The sequence below is a fragment of the Vombatus ursinus genome, unplaced genomic scaffold (assembly GCF_900497805.2).
Source record: "Vombatus ursinus unplaced genomic scaffold, bare-nosed wombat genome assembly UNPS02014812.1, whole genome shotgun sequence".
Classification (NCBI taxonomy): Eukaryota; Metazoa; Chordata; class Mammalia; order Diprotodontia; family Vombatidae; genus Vombatus; species Vombatus ursinus.
The window spans coordinates 57,695,502-57,723,210 of NW_020954590.1; the positions used below are offsets into that span (position 1 = coordinate 57,695,502).

The window sequence follows — 27,709 nt, forward strand, 5'->3', positions numbered from 1 at the left end:
TATTATTTCATGCCAGGTCAAGGACCTGGGGTTGATGTTACATAAAATCAGTTCCAGTGTACTTTTCATTTTAGCTCACTAAAAATCACTGATTAAAATTCTCCCCTAAATTGATCTCACACCTTGTGTCACAATCCATCCTGTGTCTAAGCTTTTATTTTAAGCTAAAGCCTATGCGTTCACATTTCAGTTGAAAACGAAATCTCTCCCTGACTCTACATCTAGGAACAAGCCTTTCTAAAAAACCTAAGGAGATCATTTTACATCCTGAAGAAAAAAATTTAATGACCACTATTTTAGCACATTTTTACTATTGGTCATAAAAATAAATATCTTTCTTTTAAAGCCAGATACATGATTTCATTTGGCATTGTTCTGTTGGTAAATCTAATGTGAATGGATTATGAGTACAGCACAGAGGTTTCAAATTATAGCCAAGAGTGTAGGACATACAAGCCTCTCCCTGCCACCCCCCATATAGCAACTGCTTGGGAAAAAGGGACGAAATGTAAAATTACCAGACCACTTGTAAATGGAGAACACATAAAGGAAATAGCTGACATTTTCAAAAAGTGATTGGTGCATAACATGTTCACACAATAAACCAAGTCCCACTACAACTCTACAATAAAACACAGAGCCTAGGCAATTTATTTTTTTAAACCTCCATACTTAGAAGTGGCGCCAAAAGTACCTTCCAATGACTAATTTCCTGCATTCCACTGAACCGATGACTGCAAAGTGACTGTAAAAAGGCACTCTTTTAACCTAATTTCATTATAAAGACAGGCACTTAGTTGAACCATGTTATATTTTCTATTATCAATTTTAATAGGGGTGTGTGTGTGTGTGTGTATACATAAGTGTGTGTATATATGCACATATATAGACATATACACAAAATGTATATATGGGAAAAAAATTCTTTTATCAAGCACTTTAGAAACACACTTTGGTCTTTTTATAATTGGTTCAGGTTGTTTATTGATTTTTATGTGAAGGAAAGCAAATGGAAGTAACATACCCATTTTCTTAAATTATAAAATAAATGCTGTAATATTCAACCCATAATATAAGTGCTAAAAAGTTAGGGATGTTCAACACGAGAGAGAGAGAGAGAGAGAGAGAGAGAGAGAGAGAGAGAGTGTGTGTGTGTGTGTGTGTGTGTGTGTGTGTGTGTGTGTGTCACATAAAAATTTCAGCAGCGAGCACTTTGGTACAAAAATTTTAGACAGTTCTGAAAATTTTAACATTCTTTTTCAAATTTAGACCTCACTCTCTCAGATGTGATGGCAGAGAAAATGTTCAGGGAACTGGAACAGGTATTTTTGAATGAAACAATCTTTTGCCAGATAACTTTTAAAATCATAGTTGTTTTTGTAATTAAAAATCCTTATTTTTGATGTAGAGCTATGCACTTTAAGAGTTATATACTTACTGAGTAAGATGATGATACAAAGTAGAATCGCAATAATAGCACCTGTTCCAAGTCCAGCACCCACGATTCGATCAACATCAGTACAATCTCCATTCGAGTCACACTGGCAAACTTTCACTCGAAGAACAGAAGTGTTAGATTTGGGAGGATTTCCTGAATCAGTGATTATTATTGGAACTTCATAGATACCAGCCTCAAGAAATTTTATTTTTAAATTGAGTTGAGCAAAATCACCTATTTTAAAAAGAAAAAAATGTTATGAATTTAATGTACTATATGTACAAAAAAAAAAAAAAGATTCCATGATCTATGTTAAGCAAAGCTAAATTTATACAAAGATTGATTACGGCCCTGAAGGTAGTAGGATTATTTTTCTTTCCATTTTTGGTTTCCTAAAAATATACCAGTAGTACTTTCTTTGAAGGTATTTTGAAACATTATCTTACATCATATGGGCCATCACTGGCACAAACTCATTCCCTAGTGCCCAGACTTCTAACTTTCATCTTTTCCTTATTGAGTTAGACTAGTTCTCCCCAGAACTTTACTGGAAGCATTTTCATCTTGGTAACACCTAGTAGAGATTATGTTCCATGGCTATAGTCTTTGAGATACCACAGTCCCTGAGAGCAGTCTTGACTTATTTTAAACCTGACATGTTGGTTAAGATATTTTTAATCACAGAAGATTTAAGGACAAAATAAAGATCTTTCTGTTCTAAGAACCTCTTATCCACATACATATACATCCAAGCAATTAACTAGCTTTTACCATTAAGCCGAGTGATGGTCCAATTCCTCTTGATGCTTGGTGGAGACAAAGGAAGATCAAAAGCGAATGGTCCAGCATTTGGATCAATGTCATAATCAAGTGCTGTGATGTTAATTGAATTGGGGTCTGGAGTTTCACAGGTCTCTGCCTCCTGAGGTAACACTTGGGGAGCATTGTCATTAATGTCAAGTAAATAAATTTGCAATGTGCCAGTTCCACTCATGGGAGGAATTCCTTGGAGAGGAAATAAAGATAAAACAATTTAATGATGATAATAATAATGATAAAAACCAAACTGTGGATAAATCTTGCAACTACTATGAAGCACTTAAAACCTTTAGTTTCTTGTCCTTATAACTATGCAGCCTTTCGAAAACTCCCATGCCCAGGTACCTGGGCTGGATGCTATAGGGCACTTGGTCTCTTGCTCGTCTCATTCAGGACTGAGCTCTCCCTGCTGTTCTGGAATATAATGTGGCCGTTACTACCAACAATGCACTGTGGCCTCATGCAATCACTGCATCCTACTCCATTCTATGCAGTATCTAGCATGTTTCTAGAATTACGTGAAGATGTAGTGAGGAACAGAAAAGGAGGTAAACAATTGACTCCTGCCAAGGCAAGACACAGCTGCATAAAACCAATAAGAGTTCATTTTTAAAAACAAAATGTAAAACTTTCCCCAATCTCGCCTGTGCCCCCTCAGCTGAAGTCATTTCCTCCCTCATTAAATTTTCCTACAGTTCTCCTTTGCTCCTATAACACTCTACCATGTATTATACTTTATTTTTTTTTTTTGAGGGTAGAGTGTGCTTTTGTTGCTGGTTGTTTTTTCAGCTTAGTATCATTATGGTTTAGAGGAATGTCAATGGGGTTTAAGGATGACTGAATCAAAGTATGAACTAGTTTAGAACAGATTAAAGAATCAGATATCTTAATATAGGGAAGTACCTCAAAAAACTTATCTGGTCCAGGGTCCTGCCTTCAGGCAGGATGTATGACTGACCCATGTCTATAGAGTTGGTAAGCAGCTAAGGAAGTTAAAGAGGTGAAGTTCCATATATAGTTTAAATGAATCAGATGATTATTGTTGGCGGGGGTTGATTTGAGAACACTTTCATGGAGAGGATAAATTGCCCTGAGAAACAAAGGATCTGAACCAAATGCCAGAAGACAGCCACTGCGTATGACAATAACTAGCATGAATAGAAAAGGAAATAAATGACCTCTCAGGTGGACAGCATGTTTTAGCAACCTGTCCAACTGAAGCAAAGATGGGTTGATAAAGTGTGAAAGAAAACAGTGAAGTCAGCTGACAAATGCATTTATCACAGAATCAATGTGACAAGCTGGAAGCTACTTTAGCCACCACCTAATCCAGATCATACGTGAAAGGTATCCTCCCTCTCACACACCTAACGAGTCTATCCAGCCTTGGCTCTAAGGACTCCAAGGAGAGGGAAATCACCACCTTCTACTCGGGGGCCCGCTCCAACTGCTAGCAAGATTTTACTGGCATCAAGCAGAAATGTGCCTCTGTGACTTTCACTATGGCTCCTGGCTCTGATCTCTGGGACCAATGAGATAAAAACAAAACACACAAACAAACAAACAAAAAGGACACCCACTCAAAAACACCAAACCTAATCCCTCTTTCACATACCAGCCCTTCAAATATGTGAAAGACACAACTATTATGTTACCTTCAGAGTCTCTTCTTCCCCACACTTAAGCATCTCCACTTCCTTCAGCCCAACCAATCCTCATACATCATGAACTCGAGGCATTTGGCATCCTATCCTCACCACCCTGCTCTGGCATTCTCCACTTCATTGTCCTTCTTAAACCATGGCATCCAGAACTGAGCTCCAGAAGTCTGATGATGGTACTCACTATGGGACCATCAGCTTTTTATTTCTAGGTTGAAGAATTTTAAGCCATTCTATCTTACCTATACCACACAGAGTGTTGGTTAGAACTGAGAGCTTGGTGGATGAATAATCCATCCAGAAATTTTTTTTTTGGAGCACACACAAACTTTTAGGATGTTTTAAATCTTATACACACAGGGAGATAGATACTCAATAAATATAATTATCAATAATAATAATGTAAATTCAAAACTTATACATACAACATACATACATACATATATAATATCCCAAAAGTCTAAGTGCACTTTTATGCTTCAGAAGCTTAAAATTGCACTAAGACTTTTGAGATATTCTACTTGTACGTATATATGTATATGTACATATGTGTATGTGTGTATGTACATATACACATGTGTACACACATACACAAATATATAATAGAATCACACACACATACACATAAACAAACATTAGAAACTGAGTGAGGTCTTGAGGCATCCTTTTCTCAGTGAAACATGACTTCCAGCATACGGAGTTTATAATTCTAATGCATGGATACTGTGGTTGCTGGTGGATTTTTTTGGGGGGGGAGGGGAGGGTATATCCTAAGCGGTTTCATGATTTTAAAAATCAAAACTCCAACCTTTATAACATACATGCATAGTTCTACAAATCCATGGAAAGTACTGTGTGCATGTACTTTAAATACACATGTGTGTATTTATGTATACACATGTGGGTATATACCCCCCTTGTGTGTAACATGTGGGTATATAAACACACATAGAAAGAGTGAGAAAGATGTACATAAAAGAGCCTTAAAAGTTGAAAAAAAATTCACTTACCTTTTGTGTCTGACCATCTTATTTCAATTAACCACATACAACCATGAACTCATAAGAGAGAAAAAATAAAACAATGTCCCGAGCAGCCAAATTAAGGCATACATTTCTGAACCTACACATATACCCCCATAATCCCTCTATATAAATATATCTGAAGATCTACAGTTTTTAGTTCCAAAGAGGACAGAAAGCGATCTCTTACTCATAGATAATATAAAACAAGGGTAGACACTTCCTTTGCTGACTAGCACATGGATTCCCTCTTGACAAGCCATGGCAGAAACTTCCAATTGAAGTTGTCACTGAAACTTATTTTTGAACACCAACTTATATGGCAGCAGGGCCAAGAAATATCAGTTACACTGGATCTATCATCAAGGAGATTTGCTATAAAAAGTAATCTATCTGAAATGTATTACACATTCCTAAGGAGAGTTCCTGGAAATGGTTCTTCCTGAAAGTTATGGTGGGATCGTTTTTTATAACTGTGCATAGACTGATAGAGTTTAAGAGAAACAGATTTTTTTAAATCATGGAACTCCAATCTTTCCAGTTTTTAAAACCTGAGGTTTACTGTTGTGGTGGTGGTTGTCCCTTGTTTTCAAATGGCTCTGCAGAGTACAATTCTGCAATGATTAAACTGTCAGGAACAAATATATTATCAAATTCTGAAAACTTAACTATTTTGAACCTGGCCTTGATGCCCAAAAACCAAAAAAGGTTGATTACCAACCAAACTGGCTATCATTAATCATGTGCAATAAAGTCCATATACTCAAACAAAAGAAGGAGACCATAGGGCCTCACTAAGGGTTTCTTATTGCTAGTTTGGGCATCTAGGTGGCACAGTGGATACAGTGCCAGGGCTGGAGTCAAGAAGACATTTTTTTGAGTTCAAATCTGGTCTAAGACACTTAATAGTTGTGTGACCCTGGGAAAATCACTTAACCCTGTTTGTCTCAGTTTCTTCATCTATAAAAAGAGCTGAAAAAGGAAATGGCAACCCACTCTGGTATCTTTGCTAAGAAAACCCCAAATGGGGTCATGAAGAGTTGGACACAACTGAAATGACCAAACAACAAGAACAACATTGTTAGCCTGGTCAATGATTTTTAACAACCTGATATGATGCAGTGTTAGGTTCACATCCCAGTTCTTACAACTCGGATCATTCTCTAACGATCGGGACTACATATTGTAGATGGGTTAGTACCTAAAGAAGAGGGAAGGAGTTCCCACATGAAAGAAATCACAAGCCCTGGAGGTATTAATATATTCTCACAAGCTTAAAAACACCCTGAAGACTGAAATGTCTTATTTATTTTTATATTCTTCCTCCACTTCCTTTCCCTCCCTTCCCACCCAATAGCTAAGACGGTATCTTATACATAATAAGTAGGTCCTTAACAAATGGTTGAAAGAATAACGTTTGGTCATCTGGTCAGAATAGAAGCAGCAAAACAGAAAGCTGGGGCTGCTAGAGGCTGACATAGCAGGAAAAAAAGACAAGTGATTACAAAGCAGAAGAGAAAAAAAAAGAAAGCTACACAAAATGCAAAAACATGAACTCAAAAAGCCCCTAACTTTGAGATCATTTAGCATAGAGACAATAATACTACGTTCACAATTTTATGACTGTTCCCCATCTATAATGCAAATATATTCCTTTGGAAGACTTAAGAATAAAAAATAAATAGAAAAGGTCTCCGACCAATCCAAAGAGTCAGAACTCTGATGAAGAGAGCCCATTAGACTCCAATTCAAAGACAAGACTAAGCCTTAGTTTGTTGGTACTCTAGGACAAAGTGAACATTTATTCCTTTAAAGTGTACCCTATTTCTTTAACATAGAGTATTTTGGTACCCCTAACAAGTGCTGTTACCATGCTTTTGGCCTGTTTGTCAGATCCTTGGACAAGCCCTATTCAGAGCCCATTTACTCTTATTTTACATGCAATTATAACCATTGTGGTAATCTGGTTTTCAAACTGATGTCAAATTAGAGAAAGAAAATTAGAAGAGGAGAGGTAACACACTGATAGCAGCAAGCCCACGATTTCACAATAGCTGAGGAGGAGAGTATAAAAACAGACAAAATAATTAAAAAATCAGAGCAATCTGAAATTAATTTAGGATCAAACAGCCTACATATGTGAGCAGAACCTGTATTGCAGTATAGTACTATAGATAGGTAGACTGATCTATATCTATGTGTGGGGGGGGCGGGGGAGATAGATCTATTCTGCAGCTCATTTTACAGAAGAGGAAAGGAAGCAAACAGGGTAAAGTGACTTGCTCAGGGTCACACAGCTAGTAAAATGTGAGAGGCTGGATTTGAACTCAGATCTTCTTGACTCTAGGCCCAGCACTCTAAAAACTGTGCTACCTACCTGCTCTTATATGTATATAGTTATACCTTCTACATTGTAGGGGTTAGGGGGCCCAGTGCCCCCATGATCTGGAAAATCTGCATAAAATTTTTTGTCCCTTCCTTCGTATTAGAGAAGTCTGATTTTTTTTCTTTTATGGATGTTTACAGTATTAAAAGACAAACTATGTTGATATTACATAACACCATAGACATATTTTATGCATTTTTGAGTTTGTAAATTTTTTCTGGCCTTCCCATGTCATCTGTGGCTTCTGCAAAATTCCCCCAAAATTCCCATTTAATTTCTTATGCCAACCCACAGCATAGCAAAACCACGGTGGGAAAAGTTGTGATGCAGAAGGGATAACTGTACATGTATAAATATGTGTATGTGCATGCAGATAGACAGATACACATATACATATATACATGTATATGTATGTATATGTATATGTATACATGTATGTTGTTGTTGTTGAGTTGTTTTAATTATGTCTGACTCTCTGACCCCGTTCAGGGTTTTCATGGTAAAGATACTAAAATGGTTTGCCATTTCCTTCTCCAGCTCATTTTACAAACGAGAAACTGAGGCAAACAAAGTTAAGTGATTTGCCCAGGGCGACACAGCTAACTAACGTCTGAGGCCGAATCTGAATTCAGGTCCTCCTGACTCCAAGGCCATCTACAATGCTTTATATATTATTATCTAAAGCATTATAGATGTTTTATCTACTGTACCACTTAGTTGCATATGTGTGCATGCACATATATGGATTCATAATTATGACACTGAAAAATCAAGGTCAGATTGTGTTTATACTTATTTTGTAGTTCAGAAGGCACATAATTCTGAAAGATTCTGTAGGCAAGACAGAACATTCCATCACCTAGAGAACTGTTTCCCTTATCACAGATACTTAAAAATCTCGACCACATCACACCTTGATGACACTGGATAAATGTGGCATCACTCATAAAAAAATGGAAACTTTAGAAGACAATACTAAAATATTTACCATTGTCAGAAGCTAGAAAAGTAGCATTGTACATGTTGTTTTTCACATTTGGTGATTCTCTGTCCAAAACTGCTATTGTGGTTATCTGCCCATTAACAGGATCTATTTTTAGCCAATTGGCAGGATCGTATAATTTCGTATATCTGCAAAGTGAAAAAAATTAAGTTTAGTTGTTTTATTATCATTTAAAAACACACAAAAAATTTACTTCCAATTATTAACTTCATTAATTCATATTTCTATGGTTCCTGAACACAAGTGTAGGGTTGTTAGAGAAAGATCTTTCAGGATAATGACAAAGGGTGACAGATGATAGTAAGTTAAGTTTGCTGAATTCATTTTACATGGTACAAGAGCATCAAGACTGGTGTTATTAAGTTCCTCTTATGTAGTAGTCACAGGCATGCCCTACAGTAAATTGGACAGATCCAAGTTTTATGATCTTTTTTACTCATTTTTGCCAGGTTATAGAGACAAAATTCTAGAAAAAGTCATGCAAATTATCACTGCCTTGAAGGCCAATAAGAAGAAAATTAACATAAAAGATGGAACCCCTCTCTAAAACAAAGTCTCAAAGTTCTTGTCATTCACCACACCTTTTATTGTCATTAAGACCACATCACAGCGAGGCTTCATGGTATGAATTTTCAGTCTTAATTGTATTCTTATAAGTCATTCGCTGTACAATGGGCAATAAATATCTTAGAATCCTTCACATTATTAGGGTCAGGTCAAGATCAATCAATAAACATTTATTTAGCGTTTAACGTGTGCCTGGCACTGGGCTAGGTGCCAGGGATAGAAAGACCAAAGTGAAACAATCTCTGCCCTTTATGAGCTTATATTCTATCTGGAAAGGTAATAAATAACTTCAAGGCAATTTGGGCAGGAAGTGTTAACAGGAGGAAGGATCAAAGAAGACTTCATACAGAACATGGAACATGAACCTAACCTACACATCTATGTATTGAGTATTTCTTAGCTATTAATTATCACTTTCACTTGAGCAGAGGAAGAGGAGACAATGAATTGGTCAATAATGCCACTTGATAGTAATACTTGGTGAAGATTAAGTCTGGGAAGAAATTTACAACTTTACCCTATTAGATAAAATGGTGGCTTGTGAGGTTTCAAAATAAAAAATGTTTTCGGGATTGTCTATGGATCCCATTCATCAAGGCTACTCTTATCTTCACCACCCTTGTGTCTGCTCATTAGGATAGATAATTAGGACTTTGCTGCAGCTGGACCTCTTTTGTGATAAGCATTCTAAGTTCAATAACCATTTTCCCAAACACTTCAAAAATATTTAGTTCTTACATCCTGGTTTTGACAGGATGATATTTTTTTCTTTCTCATTGATATGAAGCTTCTTGAGTTCCCATTGTTCTCCAGCCCCCACCCCCTGCCATAAACCTCTCTTTCAGTGTTATTTAGCATTAAAGTCCAGGTCCAGGTCATTCAAATCCATTAAAAAAAAAAGAGAAGAAAAAGGTGAAAAAAAGTGAAAATATATAATTGTGTAGCAGAGGCTTAATTGGCTCACATGGACAATCCCAAGGAACTGAGAACTTTTTAGCTAGAAGAAAACTAGTGCTTGTCCATCCCCTCTCCTCCGAAAAGAGTCAGCACAAATCATATCACACAGCTCCTAATTCATAAGATGTCTTTCCTACTGAAAATTTATTACTATTTAAATTGTGATTAACCTTTATGTACTACGTTTTTTGCATATAAGGAGTGAAAAAAAAAAACCTGGATAAAATAAATATGAAGTGATTAAAAAAAGAAAAAGACCAGCTCTAAGCTAAACCCTGTACCTAATATTTTGCTGCATGTATCGATCTGGATCCTGAGCAGTGAATGTTGTTAACATGGTACCAGCACGGAGTCCCTCCTCATGGCGCACAAGCTTGGGATTTGGGGTGAAATAAGGATTCTCATTTACATCAATCACTGTAACAGACACAGTGGCTGTTGACTGTGGTGGGTGCTGAATGCCCTTGGCTAACGGCACTTGGTTTTCTGCAGCTACAGTAAGTACAAACATCCTATTTGTCTCAAAGTCAATTGGCTGGCAAAAGAGAAAGGAAAGCACCATTAGTAAGCATATGCATAGAGGACAAATATTTTAATTTTGCAAATTCATTTCTGTATCATACTCATCTATAAAACGTGAAAGCATAATTATTTTATCTTCTATATACTGTTTACTGATGATACCTCAAACAATGAAAGATACAAAGATCAATATCTGAGACAGTTTTCTATTTGCAAAAAAAATTATCAGTTTCTGCCTCATTTATAAATCCTAAACCTTGAAAATATTCATGGATATGAATTTATAAATACAATTATTTAACACAATAATGATAAACTTAAAAAGCAGCGTGCATATATATTAGCCTTTTAGAAGTACAAAGTACATCATACAGGCAGAGTACTTTACATAAGAGACAGTCAGGTGGTAAAGCAGAATGTGCTTGGAGTCAGGAATAACAGAGTTCAAATCCAGCCTCAGATACTCTGTAGCTCTTTAATCCTGGGCAAGGGAATTACCTTCTCTTTGCCTCAGTTTCCTCAACTATAAAATGGGCATAATAATAGCAGGGTTGTTATGAGGATCAAATGTTGTAACAATTATAAAAAACCCTTAGCACAGTGCTTGGCACATTCCCTTCCCTTTCTATATCTCATCTGATCCTCACAACAGCTCTGGGAGGCAAGAAGTACAAGCGGTATATAGCAGTCAAGTACTTGTCAAGGTCATATAGTTGATGGCAAAGCTGAAGCTCAAACTCAGATCTTCTGACTCTCAGTCTAATCCTCTTTTATCACATGACCTCTCTAAAGAAGAAAATGAGGGTATTTGGTGGGATGAATGATCACTTAGTTTCTGCAATCATGGTAGAAAAATCAAATCCACAGATAATCTTAAACCCTAATTTTAGCAATTCAATCAAATCTGTGAGGTTGGCTATTAAACAAGTTGATAACAAGTACTCAGATGAAATGATTCAAGTTTCACCTCTTTTAATTTCCCTTGACTATCCTCCACTGGAGGTGCAAATAAGCAATGAGATGGAATAATAAAAAGAAGCCTGGATAACCTAACCTAGATAATTTCCAGTCCAAAAATAATCAAAGAATGACAATATGAGGAATCCAAATGGCCAACTATCACAACATGAGTTAGTAACTGAAGGCAAATGACTCTCCTCTATCTACACAATCATATGGTCCACAGACAACATCTAACGGTTAATTATTTTATTCAAGACAGAAAATAAGGTAAAAAGTAAGATCATGAATATTCCATGTTTTGAGTATTAAGAATTTCACTTATGAGTAGAGAACTTAGATTTTTATAGGGAAAAAATTCTACTTTCCTCTAATTTAGATCTTTGGCATTTTATGATGTTGTACTTGCTTTTGAATGTAGTCACTATCTGGGCTTAATACATAAAGGAAGGGATGGAGGGGAGAAAAAGACACTCTCACTGGGAGGGCAGAAGAAAAAGGACTGAACTTTAAAAGCTTTTTAAATCATAGATCTATATATTTATCATCAGTTAAAGAGTTGCCCCCCTTCTCCTTAGTACTAAATTGGCTGGCGACTAAGGACTCTAGGAACTATTCTTTTGAAGGCTTTACAGTAAAATTTAAAAACTGTGATATTACGCCCAAACTGTTTTCTGAAGAGCAGCTACCTATCTATCTCACCACTCAATTCAAATCACTCCTGCGACATCCTCTGGCTTGTTCATCACATGCCAGAAGTCTAACAATCACCCATTCTGGCATGGGTTTGAGTCATCATTCCCAAGAGTTTTAAAATGATTGTGAAAAATGAAATCTGAAAATCTTCAACCAGAACAAGAGCGAATAACATGGTTCAGCTAGTATTATCTTGTAAAATGGTAAAATAGTCTAAATTAATTTTAAAAAATAACATTTATTTATAATCACGAAATTTGACAATGGACCAATTTAATTGGCATCAAATAACAGACAACCAACCTCATTTTATATGAAGGTTAGGTTATCAAGGCAGCAAAAGGGGAAATCACATACTCAAAATTTTCCTTCAAAAATTCCCTAAATGAATCACACAATACAATGATCTTTAAACAGATCTAGGAAGGCATAAGGCTCTCTTTAAAAGAAAGCAGTCTGTATCAGAAAGATAATGGAGCTAAGATGGTAGCTTTGGAAACAAATGAATATAAATTTTATTTTTCACTACACAAACAGGTAGGATCAGATGGAGTGAGAGCCCAGTCAAGATTATGTAACATAAATCTGTAGACAATCTGTTCAGCACAGTTTTGAGATTTTTCCAGTTTCATTCAGTAGCACATAAGGAATGAAAGCAGTGGTTTGTGGGGAGTGATACAATGCTGATGTTTGGCAAGGTAAAATCTTCAATAGGCTAAAGGTGCAAGGGATTTGGGAGAAGAGGGCAGTGTAGAGTTGAACTGATTCAACAAAGGGTCAAAATGGGAATGGGAGGAGAGTGTAGTCAGAGCTGGGGTACAACTGAAGAGTAGAGGGATTGAAGAACAAGGTTTGGAGTTGTGTGGCGGGGGGGAGGGGACAGAGGTAGAATGACAACAGATTATAATAAGGCAAATGAATTCAGAATTCATGAACATGGACGCAGTAGACTCATGGGTGATGTCAAGATAAAGAGTATGACCATCTCTGTGAATAGTTGTGGTGGGGTAGAGAAGAAATAGGTCATGGGAAACGACCAAGTTGAAGAACACAGAGGTTAGAGTGTTTGAGGAGGTATCAATATGTATGCTGAAATCTAGTATGAGGACAGTTGGAGATAAAAGAAGAACTGTGAGCCAAGCACTGAATTAATTGAGGAAGGAAAGAGAAAAAGTCTTAGGGGTCTACAGACAACAGCTACAAGAATCTCGATTGGGTGACAAATATAGATTGAGTAAGCCTCAAAAGAGGGTGATAGTAGGACAGAGGGAGGACCTGGAAGTGGCAATGGGGAACAAAAAGTATTCCAATTCCCCCATCATGACCAGTTGGTCAAAATTTTAAGTGAAAGTGTAGCCAAGCCTAGAATGGGTAGACAGGAGGGAGCCAGGTCTTAGTGAACACAAGAAGATGGAAAGAAAAAGGAGTAAGAAAGAAAAAGGTTTAATTTGTTACCTATGAAGCAGGCATTCCAGAGAGTACAGTGGAAGGGTTGGTAGGCTTGAGGGGGGAGGTTGAAGGGAGTGGGGGGGGTAGGGAAAGGCTTGAGCGGAAATAAGGTAACAGTAAGTGAGAACTGGATTAGAACAATGGCAGATGAGGATGTGGAATGGCTGGGATCAATACTTAAATTGCTATTTCTCTTTCTCTCATATAGTAAAACTTGCATAAGTTAAATATAAGTAGGCTGTGATTCTATCACGTGACAAACTTTCTCTGTGTGTTTGTGTGTACACACACACATACATATGTTGCTGTGAGATTCAAGACAGGTGACAAATTCCTTAGGATTCATTCAAAAATTAAATCATTTTACAGTGTGGACTTTATACACACATTATACATAAATATTAATGAAATGGACTAGTGCTTACCTTCGCAACTGTTACTAAGCCATCATTACTGTTTGGATCAGTTTGAATAATAAAGCGCCCCGTGGGATCTCCCCCAGTGATCCTATACACCGCATTCCAAGCAGGTGTATGGGGTTGGTCTTTATCTGTCACAGTTAAATTTGCAACGATAATATCTACTCTGTTTTCAGGGACTTCACCATAGAACTACAAAAAGAAACAATTCCCAGTTAAAAATTAATGACCTAGATAAATGAAGGACAACATGTAAAATATCACCCAAATTTTGCAGGACAATCAATTCTTGATGACCCAAACTAATGGAGGGGATCTACAGTGCAGATAATAAAAATAAATAATTTATACTTGACTTCCAAAGACAAGATGACATTTTAATTGGTTGATTTACTTTCCTAATTGACTTTTATTTAAACTTACATTAAAAATCAGTGATGGTGTAATGAATATATAACTATTTAACTTCACAGAGAATGGTCCGGTAGAATGTTAAACAATGAGGAGTTGGCTGATAAGGAAGGCAGCCTGGACTTCAAATTTCACTGTTAGTAATTATATTAAAAAGTGGACAATGAAGAAATAATTCTCAAGCATGAGGTGAAGAACTGTGGGGTCTGATCAAAGTCAGAGAGTCTATTTTGCCTGAAAAATACTTTGCTTCATTTAAAGGGGACAAAATCTGATGGACCACCATTTCTAAGATGCTACATAAGCGTGTAACTAACTGGTCTACCTGGAACCTACCAGAAAACTGATGCTTTCAACATTATTTAAAGATATGGTAATGAAGAATATCATTGCAGAGAACAAGAAAATTCCAAATATAGTGAATGCATTTACAATATGTAGCAAAGTTTCTCAGTAATGGTTCTGCAAACATAAACTTCTTTGAATGTCAAACTCTACTTACAGTCATAGCAGTGAACTCAGGAGGGTTATCATTGACATCTGTGATTGTGATGACAGCCGTTGCTGTGTTTGAAAGACCATATGTTGGGTTTCCTTCCATGTCTGTGGCTTGGATTATTAACGTATACTGTTGTACTTTCTAAAAACATAAGGATGCCAATATAAGTTAGACAAATTAATTCCTCAAGGTGATATGTACTCTATATAGTGAATATATGGTCTTACACAGTGAGTTTATGGTCTTATTCATTCTTGTTAACAACACTTGAATTGCCTCAAGTGGTGTTTGTATTGTTATAAATATACCTCCATTCCTTGATGCACAGCATATATGTGGAGGAAAGCATCATGTACCTGTGTGAAGACCAGATAATCCTGAACTTCATTTTGCCTTTGCTTTCATGAGGTTTCCCTCTATTTGCAATTTACCAAAACCAGGAGCAACCAACAAAATCAATTTATTTCAATTTCATTTCCTAGTCTACCATTTCAAGGTCTAGATGTAGTTGACAACACTAATGAAGACAACCCAAAAGGCATAAAGTAAGGAAGAAAAAAGAAAAATGGACAGTGCATAAGATGTGTCTGAGGTAGACCAAATGTTTTTTCCAATCTTTCTTAGTACATATGACTTACAGCTACAAATAGGTCACATAGCTTTCAAAGGAGTCAAAATCAAATTAGTGGCTCACCTTTCTCTTTATTATCTGTGCCACTACAGAGAAATTATTCTTAATTGCTTAGTAAATGATTGGAGTTATTTGGCTAGGGATGCAAATAATCATGATTTAAAGGGAGTCTGTAGTTTTCAGAACTTGGAATAAAGTTTAAAATTAGAAATGAATTGAACCTCAACATATCCAGGGGAAACCTGAAGACCTGTAAGTGATCTATTAGACCACTGGCATACCTGCCAAAGCTTCCTGTTAGGAAGAAGGAGCAGTATGGATGCTGTGATGTAAGAAGCAGAAGATTATGAGTCAGATTAATTTGGGACCTAGTCTCAGCTCGGTCTCTTACTAGTCATACGAATTTGGCCAAAATATTTCACCTCTTTGGGCCTCTGGAAAAAGAAGGTGGTAGGCCTCAACAATCTATAAGTTTATCCATCCAGTTCTAAAATTCTCTAAGTCTATTCCTAAAAGTAGAGCTGAAATGTCTGAATTCCCTGGAGCTCTGAAAACTGGCAAGGGAAAACTACAGGAAATTTCATCATTTTCATAATATCCAAGCATTTCAAACAACATAACTCCCCTTTCCATTCAGTATAAACTCAAACTGCAAATTTTAGCACCCTATTTCTTCATGCATTTGCCAAATTGAGTCCCATTCTCAAGGTGCAGTTATAGCTCTGTCAGAAAAGACCCAAATGCAACACTGGTTTTAGATGTCATCAGGGGCAGGGAAAAGAAGAAGATAATTCAAAACTCACAGACTAAGTTCTTAAGTCATCTGCCCACCCAAAAGTCAGTCTCTGTTACTTAAATTTTTTTTTAAAGGACAGGAAATACCCATTTTGTTAATGTAAGTAAGACAGGAATACAGCTGGCTGAGCCACTTTCATTTTTCTTAACCCGTAACATCTCACTATAATGCTTACGTAGGTTAAAACATTTCTCAACGGCTTCCTTTTCCAATCCAGAGTGCCGTTTCAGCTTAGTGCTCTCATGGTTAGTGAAAGATTATTGCAGGGAATTCAGTTCAGCCTCCCAGCTGAAAACCATGAAGATAAGCATTTGTTATGACTTTGAAATGTCACTTTTGTTAGCTGTTATTTGCAGCAACAGAAGAGAATTCTCAGAAAAAAAGAAAATATATGAAGTGTTAAAAAAAAAAAACATTAAAAAGTCCAAACTTCTTGCTAGATGGAGACATATAGTGTATTGCTACTTACTTCATAAAGAATCTTTGAAGGGAATGGATTTTTTTTTTTAAATCACAAAATATTACCTTCTTTCTTTCTTTTTTTTTTTTTTTAAAGAGAGAACTAAGCAGTGGTAAGTAGCCACTCGGATTTTTACCTCCTTTCAAATCGTAACATTTCAATTTAGTAAGCTATAAAAGGACACTTTATTTACAAAAGAATATAGCCTCAAAATTTCTAATACTTTGTTTTAGGGGTGTGCTAATAAATGTTTAACAACTGGTTCTCAAAAAAAAAAAGTATGCCCAATACACTTTTAAGTTTAAGTTGCATTATTAACATTTCCCCCATCACTTTCTTAAGTCTAGACTATCAACAAAACAATGCATCAAATCCTGATTTGTAATGTTTGCTAATTAAAGTCCAAGGCAGGGGTGGGGAACCTATGGCCTCCAAGTCACACGCATGGCCTTCTAAGTCCTCAGATGCAGCCCTTTGACTGAATCCAAGCTTCACAGAACAAATCCTCTTAATAAAAGGATTTGTTCTGTAAAACTTAGACTCAGTCAAAAGGCTGCACCCAAGGATCTAGAGGGCTACATGTGGCCTCAAGGCCGCAGGCTTCTCACCCCTTGTCCAAGATAGAAAATCTTACACTGAAAATTTAACAATTGGCTTGAAAGCTCAGTTTGAGCTGTCTCCAGAACACCATCATTTGCTGGACAATCTCCTCTTTCTCTAAATGCGTTGCAAGATGTCCTTTAATTCAAGGGGTCTGTCCATTGGTCTTTGAATACTATATTCTACACTAACAATCCAAAACAAATTATATAATTTAGGGGGATGGCAATTGATTTTGAAAAAGCTATCACTGCTCTAAGTATAGCAAAAATAGATGCCTGGCTGATATCTTTGTATCACCAAGAGTAAAAATAAAGCCATATGGCTGTTCAGAAACTTAGTTCTAGTTGACAACATCTCCAGAGCACTCAGGGACATGGGGAAACTTTTTCCCTCACATCAGATCTAGCCTGGTGATTTTAGGTTTAGAGGAGCTAAAGCATAGACTTTTCCCCATAAAAGAAATCTACTGAAAATATTACAATCATTAAGAGTTCTACCTGTTGGAATTATGTATTCTGGAAATTGCTTTTGAGAAAGAGGAGAAACTGATTTCTTTAAAAAAAAAAATCAAAGAATTTCCATTAGGATGGAAAAAAGTCTTAACAAGTCAACCAACTTATCTAACCCCCTTGTCTTCAACACGGATTGCCATAAATGATCAAAGATGGGTGAGAATTTTGTTTCAAAATCAGAATATCAGAGAAGAATTTATAACATTCCTTAACATAACATTCCTTTTAAGAAATTCTTTTCATACCGAGTCAAGTTCCGTAACTTCAGTTTTTCAGTCTCACCTCCTTTCTGGTTTTGGTAATGACTTGTTACCAAATACTCTGTGATACAAGTCCCACTGCAGCCTTCTATTCTCCAAACCACGTAATTTGATTCCCTTTAATCCTTTCTTCTACTTTCCAACATGCTCCCAGTTTTAGAACTGACCAGTGATGAGACAACACAATGTAAAATAAAGATCACTGAACTTGTATTTAGGAGATCTGGGTTCAATCTTGGCTGTACGATTAACTATGTGGCCTTGAGAGCACAATACTGAAATTCTCTGGGCCTCAGTTTCCTCATTGACGTCATTAGATTACATGACCTCCAAGGGTCTCCTCCAACATTAAAATTCTGATTCATCACAGGATTATCTGGTGATTAAAGGAAGCTAGAATCCTATGTCTGTATAGTCAGAACCACAGACTATCTATGAAGAACAGAAGACTTGTGAGATAAGATAGATGGCTAACCCTATCAGCTGGCATTTAAGAGAAAATAACTAAGAATTTGATTTTTAAAGTGTCATTCTGCCTATGTTTATCAACATTAAAACAGTATTTCTCATAAGAAAACAGGTAAAATGTCATACTGATTTAAAATAACAGAATTGCAAGGAATATTACAAAATCTAAATGCATTTCAACAATTTCTAACACAAAGACATTCTTCAAATAAGAAGCACTTTGATGTTAATAGGTACAATTTAATAGGCATATATCTTACACTAAATGTTCCTCTTGGTTTATCAGTGAACACAGTAATTCTCATGCGTTCCTATTACTTTATTAATGTCTCTAGCACTCATTTTTTGTGTGTCTGCTTATTATAAATATAATTGAAATGGTAAAATTTTATCTCATCCAGTTCAAATCAATGCTACTATGTCAATTAAAAAAATCCATGAAATCCAAATTCTTGATATTCTTAACAGTTATAAACCATTCTATTTTAAGGGGATTTTCTATGATACATTCCTTATGAAAAACTGATTTATCATTTTATTTACTGACATTTTGATAAATAAATATATTGATACTTTATATTCATAATGACTCAGGTCTCTATAATACTAAAGTACTTTTGAATCATCAACTCTGTTAAATTATGTAATAGCTTCAGTTATATTATTTGTATTTTATTCACTGAAATGCTAGCAATTCATTTTGACAAATATTTAACAAGTGCCTACTATAACCTCAAGACTGTGCAAGATTTTTTAGTAGGTGAGAAGGGAGTTGGAAACTAAGAATAAGACATAGCCTTGCCTTCAAAGAGAGGGACTAGTTGGGTAGACAAGAGAAAAAAGTTAGTTGCGTTCTACCTTGTATCATTCTTTAAGTAAAAAAGTAAGAAATACAGATAATAAACATTAAAGTCCAAAAAATCAAGAGATCAATCTGGGGGCCTGAGCAGCAAAGTAAAAGACTGACAGAAGTTCTGGAACTAGAGAGGGACCTTGAAAAAAGGAACGATTCTGGAAGGGGAAAAAGCAAAAGATTATTCTATACAGAACAAAAAAAAAAATGAACAAATTACCAGAGACGGAAATGATCTGGGGTTTTATTTGTGTGCTTTTTAGCAGGGTAACGAGGATACTGGATGGGTTAGCATGGAAGGTTCACATATTCATATTCATATACTATCTACATATGGACAAGTAGATACGTATGTATAAATGTGCGTATATGTATGTGTGTCTATACAGATACATACAGATATATGTGTATGGGTATGTATATGACATTTTAATTAACCATAATACTCATTTCTTGATACTAGGGATTTTTTGCCATGATATCTTGATGCTTTCAAACATAAGCCATAGTTGCAATTTTCAAAAATGTTATAGGATTACACAAAAACATCCATCCAAGCTAAAAATGTGCCTTTGCTTTGATAACTTTGACAATCTACAACTGTATTGTGAGAAGGGAAAAGACTACTAAGCAGAATGAATAAAATAGTAGTTTTCAAAATTTGTTACTAAAGTCAAAAAGCAAATTTTAACACTGCAGTTATTCTTCTCTGAAATAAATCAGATATAAAATACTCTCATACTGTGCACTGTCACAAAATATCAAGAAATGACTTTAAAATTCATCTTAAACATTAAAATGCTAAAAATGGCCCCTAATTTCTCACTATTTTAAATTTTACTATCATTTTTACTTTAATTCATCGTAACACGTCCTATCCAAAAAGCCAAACACAACAAGCTTAAATGTGATGCACAGAAAGATTAACATAGATGTTACAAGAAATGAACTTTAAATATAAAATTATCTATAGGTTGACATATAGGTTTTACTCATTTAAACATTTTAACCCTGGAAAAGAGGAGAAAGAATGTCTTCATCGAAAGGCAAAATACTTAGATAAAATGGCATTTTAGATCCTGTGGAAAGAAGCAAACTTTTAGGATAAAATAGGTTTGGGTCAGCTTACTTCTCTATCTAGTCCAGCTGCCACCGTGATAATATCTCCAGTTTCATTGTTGATTGTAAACATGTTGGGTGAAGAGCTGCTTGGAGCCTGGGACAGGATTCTGTACCTCAGCATTCCGTTAAGGGTATTCGGATCATCAGCATCAATTGCAGTCACTGTCATCACGTAAGTTCCTAAAGGCAGAACAAATGTCAAGAGAAATAGTTTATTCCAGTTAACCAGGATTGCAGAAAATCTATGGCCTTCAGCTACAAACACCAATTTACTTCCTTTCATAAATCTTAATTTTTATTCTTACTTAAAACAAACTTTTTTGACTCTCTAATAAGGACGTAAATGGAAAGTACTGTATTAGTTTCAAAAACACAACTTTATTTATGTCTTTGAGAAACTGCTGTACAAGAAAGCAACATTCTTAAAAGCTTCTACGTACTCTTACCTTTCCTCAGGCAATCTTAAAAAAAAATAGGCCAAATTTATTATCTGTTCATCAAGGATTTAGAATTAGAAGGGACTTTAGAGATCATCTAAACCAGAGATGTCAAACTCGGGACTCCTCCAAACCAGATTAAAATGAAATGGGGAAATATCTAACAAAATAAATAAAGATACAATAGAACACAGATATTGTTCACATGTAGTTCTCTATGTTAATAAGAGCCCCCAGGGATCCTTCTGCAGGGTTTAGGGGCCCCTGTTTCTATTTCAGTTTGACACCACTGATTTAGACCAACCATTTCATTTTACATTTGAGGAAATTTTATCCCAGAGAGTTTAAGTAACTAATACTATGGGTATTACACGAGAGTCCCTTTTACTCTAAATTCAATGTTCTTTCTGATCTACCATACGCCATCATCGAAAGGAAGTGAATGTACTATGATATGAGTTTTATACCCATTTTATAGATGGTGAAACAAATTCTGAGAGGTAAATGACTTGCCCAGGGACACAGAGGTGTTTAAAAAACCTACAACGTAAATATAAATAATAAGTGTGCAAGATCTAGTGGTAGAGTCTATGTCTGTACAAATAAAACAACAATGAAACAGTTTAAAAAATGACTTAGGCTTTTCTCCCTAAACAAGGCTTAACATCCTGAAATATGAACAGATACAGATAAAGAAATCATGAATAATTTTTTTTCTCCTTTACATCCATGTTTTAAAAGGGGTTATTTTAAGCTAAACTTAAAAAAAAATCTCATTAAAGTAGTGCATTTGAAAAAGAGGATAGCAGTTTTATTTAAGTTGCAGGTATGCCTTACACATTTTTTCTTTTTTCAGTAGTTAAACCATGAAGTTTTAAAATGTACTATACCCTAATTAGTAAAAAGTAAGTCACTATCTAAGTACTCTGAACCAGATTACACAGGCAGCAATACTTAGAAGAGAGTTCACTTTAAGAGTCACGAGTCACAGTTCTTTTAAAGTAAGACTATGAGGATAAATATTTGTTGAAAGAATGAATGGAATAAATAAAAATGTTTTCCAAAACTCCAGAAGGTACTGGTAGCTCATTCATGTACCCACATTTTTTTTTATGTTAGCACTAAGGGAGAAAAAACATGGGGGAGTTCATGTCAATCATGACTAGTTGGAAATGGAATTATCTCAAAACAGGTAAATTAAGAGAGAACAGTTGATTTAAACTTAAGTATTTAACTATTTAAAAATAATCCCATTATAGTCAACTTTTGATTAACATGTTAACAGAGAAAGGAATAAGCCTTCATTAAGTACCTCCCTTATTTGCTACGCACTATGCCAACTGCTTTACAAATATTATCTCATTTGATCTTCACAACAACCAAGGTACGTGCTATTTTTGTCCCCATTTTATAGTTAGGTAAACTGGGGCAGACAAAAGTTAAGCAATTTTTCCAGAGTCACAAAGATAGGAAGAGTTTGAGCCTAGATTTGAATTCAGATCTTTCTGACTCTAGGCCCAGGATTCCATCCTCTACTGCCTCTAGTGAAACAGAGAAGCTATATAGAAAATCCAAAATAACATTTCATCAAAGACTTTCTTTTTGCTTGTGGAATCTTTCTATTTATATTTGAAAACCGAAACATCTAATTTATTTCTATATTTCAATTCAAATAAATAATGAAGCTTTATTAGAAGAACTGATCTAGGCTAACTTCTTATATCCCCCCCTTGACTCAGTTTTCTGTAGACTCTTTACTCTACTGAGGGAGTGACAAAGGGCCAGAAATTGGACTTTGGCAAAGTACCAACTGGTAGCATTTTCGATTCTCTCTTGTGAAGAGGGTCAACTTTTCTCTAAGGTAGTCAGATTATTAATTTTTTTGCTTGAAAAACGAGGAAAGCACTTTGTACATTTTAAAGCATTATAAAAATACAAGTTATTATCATTCTAGTTCCTGCTAAGGTAGAATAGGCAGAGATTCCAGTTTGTCAATGAAGGACTCTTTTATGTAACAAACTAAGACATCTGAAATCTTACTCAAATTTTGTACAAATAAGTTTATCAGTGTATTAGTGGCTGATGAGCTGGTGTTTATTATCAATTATTCTAGAGGATTCAAAAGTGATAGCTGATGAGGTCACCCAAAGAACACCTAGAACCAGCCTCTTGTTAACTAAACAACTGTGTAAGCAAGAAAGCAAATGTGTAACATACTATCTAGGCATCTTTATGTGCGGTATAATTTTAAAAGTAATGGTGGAAGCTCACCGTGAGCAGGTTATTATTAACCTCTACAGTTTCTTGTAACTTGCTGATGCTACAGGAATGATATTATAGGAATGATGAATGATGGTATCAGAATTCAGAGAAGGGAAAAATCATGGTGGCCTAGTATAATCATCTTTTTTTTGTTTATTTTCAAACACATATTACCCCCTCCCCACTACATCTTTTTGTGCCCAAAGCATCCAGAATAGAGAAAAATAAAATTAGACACCTGTAACCTATAAAACACTTTATAAGCCACCTTTCAATCAAACAGTATTTCTTGATGAAACCTAAAAATCAATCTCTTCAGATACCTGGTTTTGATCCTTCAGGAACTGTTCCATTCCAAACCTGGTGTAAGAATTCTGGTCTATTATCATTCATATCAATGACATTGATGACAATGTCAATAGGATTCTCTACTTGATTTCCATTTATATCCACCGCATGTGCCCTTAGCTGTAAGAGCAATTAGAAAACAAAACAATTTCACTAAACTTAAAACAAAACTAGTGACCAGACCAAATTCTTATGTTGTAAAAATACTATGAATCCATAGCAAAAATAAAGAAAAAACATTTCCCATCAACTTTTCATCATATTAATATAGCAGATTTAGTAACAATAAAGCTTTAGGGTTCTATGTTTTTTTAAAAGGTATGAAATATTTTGTGTAATGGAAAAAGTGCAAGCAAGAATAAGAATTTGGGGAGAAGAAGTTTTCATGGTACACAAAAATATTTTTAAGTCTGAGGTACTTCTTTTGCTCAAAAAACATCTTGTAACATGTATTTTGCTCTTCAAATCTAGTGATGTTCAGTTCAAAATACAAATATAATGGACATTTGTGATTTCATCAGGGCAGGGAAGATTAGGTATTAGAACTCCCTCCATTAAGGCAAATTACAATCTGTCAACAGCTTAGTAGTTAAGGTCATAATCTGGAACTGGAAGAGGTTTAAGAGAAGTCCAATGACTCGTCCAAGGTCACCCAAGTAATAAGCAATAGAACCAGGATTCTCTTGATTCTAAAACCAATTCTTGGTTGGATTCTAAAACAAACTCCTGCCTCATGCTAAAATAAATTCTAGGGATATGCCAGAGGTACTAGTGTCAGAAGTGGCATTTAAAGCCAGGTCTTCCTAATTCCAAGCCCTGCACTCTATCTACTCACTATACAACACTGCCTCCAGTGGGAAATTTAATAGATACAATTGTAATTGAGTATTATTCTGAAAATCAAATCTTAGCAGAAAGTAGTGAAAATTAAAGTATACTGTTCAATAAAAAAGTGAAGCAGGTTATCTACAATTATCAGTCACCAAATATCTTACATGAAAACGTGCTATTTGTTCCCGATCCAAAGGCTTTGTCACTGACAGTTGACCAGAGATAGGGTTGATTATGAAGATACCAGTTGGAGGCTGGTCAGCTCCTGGTCCGGTCACACTGTATCGCAGTGAAAGATTTTTATCTCTATCAGATCTAATCTAGAGACCAAAAAGACAATCACATTAAACCAAGAAGGTACTAAATGAGCTGATTATCAAAGTATACTATGTGAGCTTCTCATGCCCTTTTCTAGGTGTAAAATTACTCTTTTTTTCCTTCTTTTTTCTCTCTTCACTGTCTTTTTCTTTCTCTCTTTCTTCTTCACACCCTTTCTTTCTCTTTCTTCACTGTCTTTTTCTTTCTTTCACACCGTATCTTCACAGAAAATTCTCCTACATTGAAACTCTTCATGTTTGTTCTCTTTCTCTGTACCCCATTGTTAGACTTCAAAAAAAGATGCCAATTTTCACAAGGACGATTAGGACAGTATTAACTTCTAAGAGAATTCTACCCAGAAGTAGTGTAATAATAGTACAACTTTAGAAGTTTGTGGTTTTTCAAAAGCACCACCTCTCTTTCTGGAGGTTTCTTAGATGTAATTTTTAAACTCAGAAATGGGTTACATTTCTTCATCATAAGATTTTAAATGATTTGGACATGGCTGTTTGTCCATAATACTTGTTTCAAGTATCATCATTTGTAAGCTCACCAATGTTCTTACTTAAGCTGGAAGTAAAGATTCTATGCACATCTGTGGTACTGACATTTACCAAATCACTATCATTCAAGAAGAATTTACTGAGTCAATAAACATTTATTAAGTACCTACTATGTGTCAGGCATTGTGCTAAGCCCTGAGGATATTTTAAAAATTTTTTAAAGGCAGAAGACAGTCTTGTGCACAAGGAGCTCAGAATCTAACAGAGCACCTGCTATTTTCTAGGCATTGTAATTAGGTGCCCACGACATAAGTACAAAGAATGAGAAAAAAACAAAACAAAACACCTCAAGTATCTTACCTTCTAATAGGAGGGAGGGACAAGTACATAGATAGTAGTGTCGAGCATATATAGAAGGTAAATAAATGCTAACTCATATAAGATAGTAAAAAACAAAAGTAGTGTGAGAGGGAGGGAACTAGTAGTTGGGGCAGGGGGGGTGTGTGTGTGCGTGTGTGTATATGTGTGTGTGTGTGAGAACAGAAAAACCTTCATGCAGAACGTTCCTGAGATGCATCTTAAAGGAACAGAGGGACTCTATGATGTCAAGGTAAGGAGAGAGTACATTTCAGGCATAAGGGATGGCCAGTACAAAGACACAGACACTGAAGAGGGAGGGCTTGTGTGAAGAACAGGGAGAAGACCAGTTTGGCTGGATTGTACAATGCAGGAGGGAGAGTAATGAATGACCAGTCAGGCTGGAAAGATAGGTAGGGGCCTCTATAGGGTTTTAAAAGGTAAACAAAAGAGTTTAAAATGTTATCCTAGAGACAATAGGAAACCACTAGAGTTGAGTAGAGAGGCATAAGGTTGGATATGCATTCAGGAAAACTACTTCGGCAGCACTTTCTAGGACAGACTGGAGTAGAGAAAGGCTTCAAAGGAAAAAATCAACTATGAGGTCATTACAAAAATATAGTAAGAGCTGCTGGGCCTGATAGAGGTACAAGTGGAAAAAAGGGGTGGCATGCAATTAATGTTGGGAAATAAAAACAAAACGTTTTGTCAATATCCCTTATACATTGTATCTGGGATTTAGAAAGGAATTTTGAGGGGTCAGACAGGTGGTGCAGTAGATAGAGCACTGGCCCTGGAGTCAGGAGGACCTAAGTACAAATCCCACCTCGGACCAAACAGTTGAAATCTTTTAGAAATGTCAAACCAACTTTCAGTTCTTATTTGTGCATGTGGGCAGAATGAAATAGGGAAGGTGATTTTTTTCCTTCTGGGCTACAAGGAGGTACTAAAAAAAACAAAAATATTTTATGCCAAATTAAGGAACTCATTGGGCTTAACAAACCCTAGCTAGAAAATGCAAACACTCCTGGGAGGATTAAGACTAATCACATGGGGGCACCTGGAGGTAGGAGACAGCTTTGCAAAGGGAAATGGCAGAACAGCAAAGATAAACTTCACTTACTTGGTATTTCTGCTCAGGGTTCATCTAGTGAGAAAATCACAAGCAGTCAACATATGTTTTAAACAGGACTCTAGACATAAAACTGATATGTAAAATGATTTCATTTGTAGCTTTGTGTGTTGATACAATAATAGAACGGGATTTAAAAAAAATAAGCACAAATGATTTGCCAATAATCAGTGCCTTTAATAAATTAATTACAAACAGAAAAGTAGAAGGTTTTCTTTTCTTTTTTTGGCTAGGCAATGGGATTAAGTGACTTGCCCAGGGTCACACAGCTAGTGAGTGTTATGTGTCTGAGGCCCGATTTGAACTCAGGTCCTCCTGAATCCTGGGCCAGTGCTCTATTCCCTATGCCACCTAGCTGCCCCTAAAATGTTGTGAACCTCTGTCCATAGTTTGTTTTTGTTTTTGGTTTTTTTGGGCTAGGCAATAGGATTAAGTGATTTTCCCAGGGTCACACAGCATGTAAGTGTCAAGTGTCTGAGGTCAAATTTGAACTCTGGTCCTGTGCTCTATTCACTATGCCATGAAGGTTTTATTTTCAAATCAATTTAACTATTTGTTAAGCATCTACTAAGTGCCAAATACTCTCTCTGTATGTATGTATGTATGTATGGACAAAATGAAAACAAAACAAAATGAAAACACTCGCTTTCAAGGAGATTACACTCTATTAAGAGGAAATGATATGTATACATATGCAAGGATGTGCTGTGAATACTTACATCCCAGAAATCAGCAAACAATACATATTAGAGCTTGAATTTTTTTTGATTGTCTAGACTTAAGAAAGTGGCAGAGAAAATGCTAATAATTCAGATTAAACTTAAAAGTTATGTCTTGATACTAAACATTTAACCAGCATACCCTTACATATAAATGAATACAAAATATATTATAAAATAATTTGGGGGTACAATTTGGGAGATAAAGAAAAACCTTGTGAAGGAGAGGCATCTGAACTGAGCCTTGAATGAAGAGAATTAGACAGAGGTGAGAAGGCAGAGCATTAC

At 35.8% G+C, this 27,709-nt stretch overlaps 1 protein-coding gene across 1 annotated transcript in view; it reads right to left on the reverse strand.

The window, feature by feature from the left end:
* The window catches only part of LOC114054298 (cadherin-2), a 251,301-nt gene that overhangs the window by 38,605 nt on the left and 184,987 nt on the right, over positions 1-27,709 (reverse strand). Inside the window, exons 5-13 of the mRNA XM_027877504.1 lie at positions 24,557-24,712; positions 23,537-23,681; positions 20,522-20,694; positions 14,813-14,950; positions 13,906-14,091; positions 10,135-10,388; positions 8,315-8,457; positions 2,210-2,443; positions 1,439-1,672 (exon numbers count right to left, since the gene is read on the reverse strand). Coding sequence (XP_027733305.1) covers positions 1,439-1,672; positions 2,210-2,443; positions 8,315-8,457; positions 10,135-10,388; positions 13,906-14,091; positions 14,813-14,950; positions 20,522-20,694; positions 23,537-23,681; positions 24,557-24,712 — 1,663 coding nt within the window. The remainder of the gene's footprint in view (positions 1-1,438; positions 1,673-2,209; positions 2,444-8,314; positions 8,458-10,134; positions 10,389-13,905; positions 14,092-14,812; positions 14,951-20,521; positions 20,695-23,536; positions 23,682-24,556; positions 24,713-27,709) is intronic.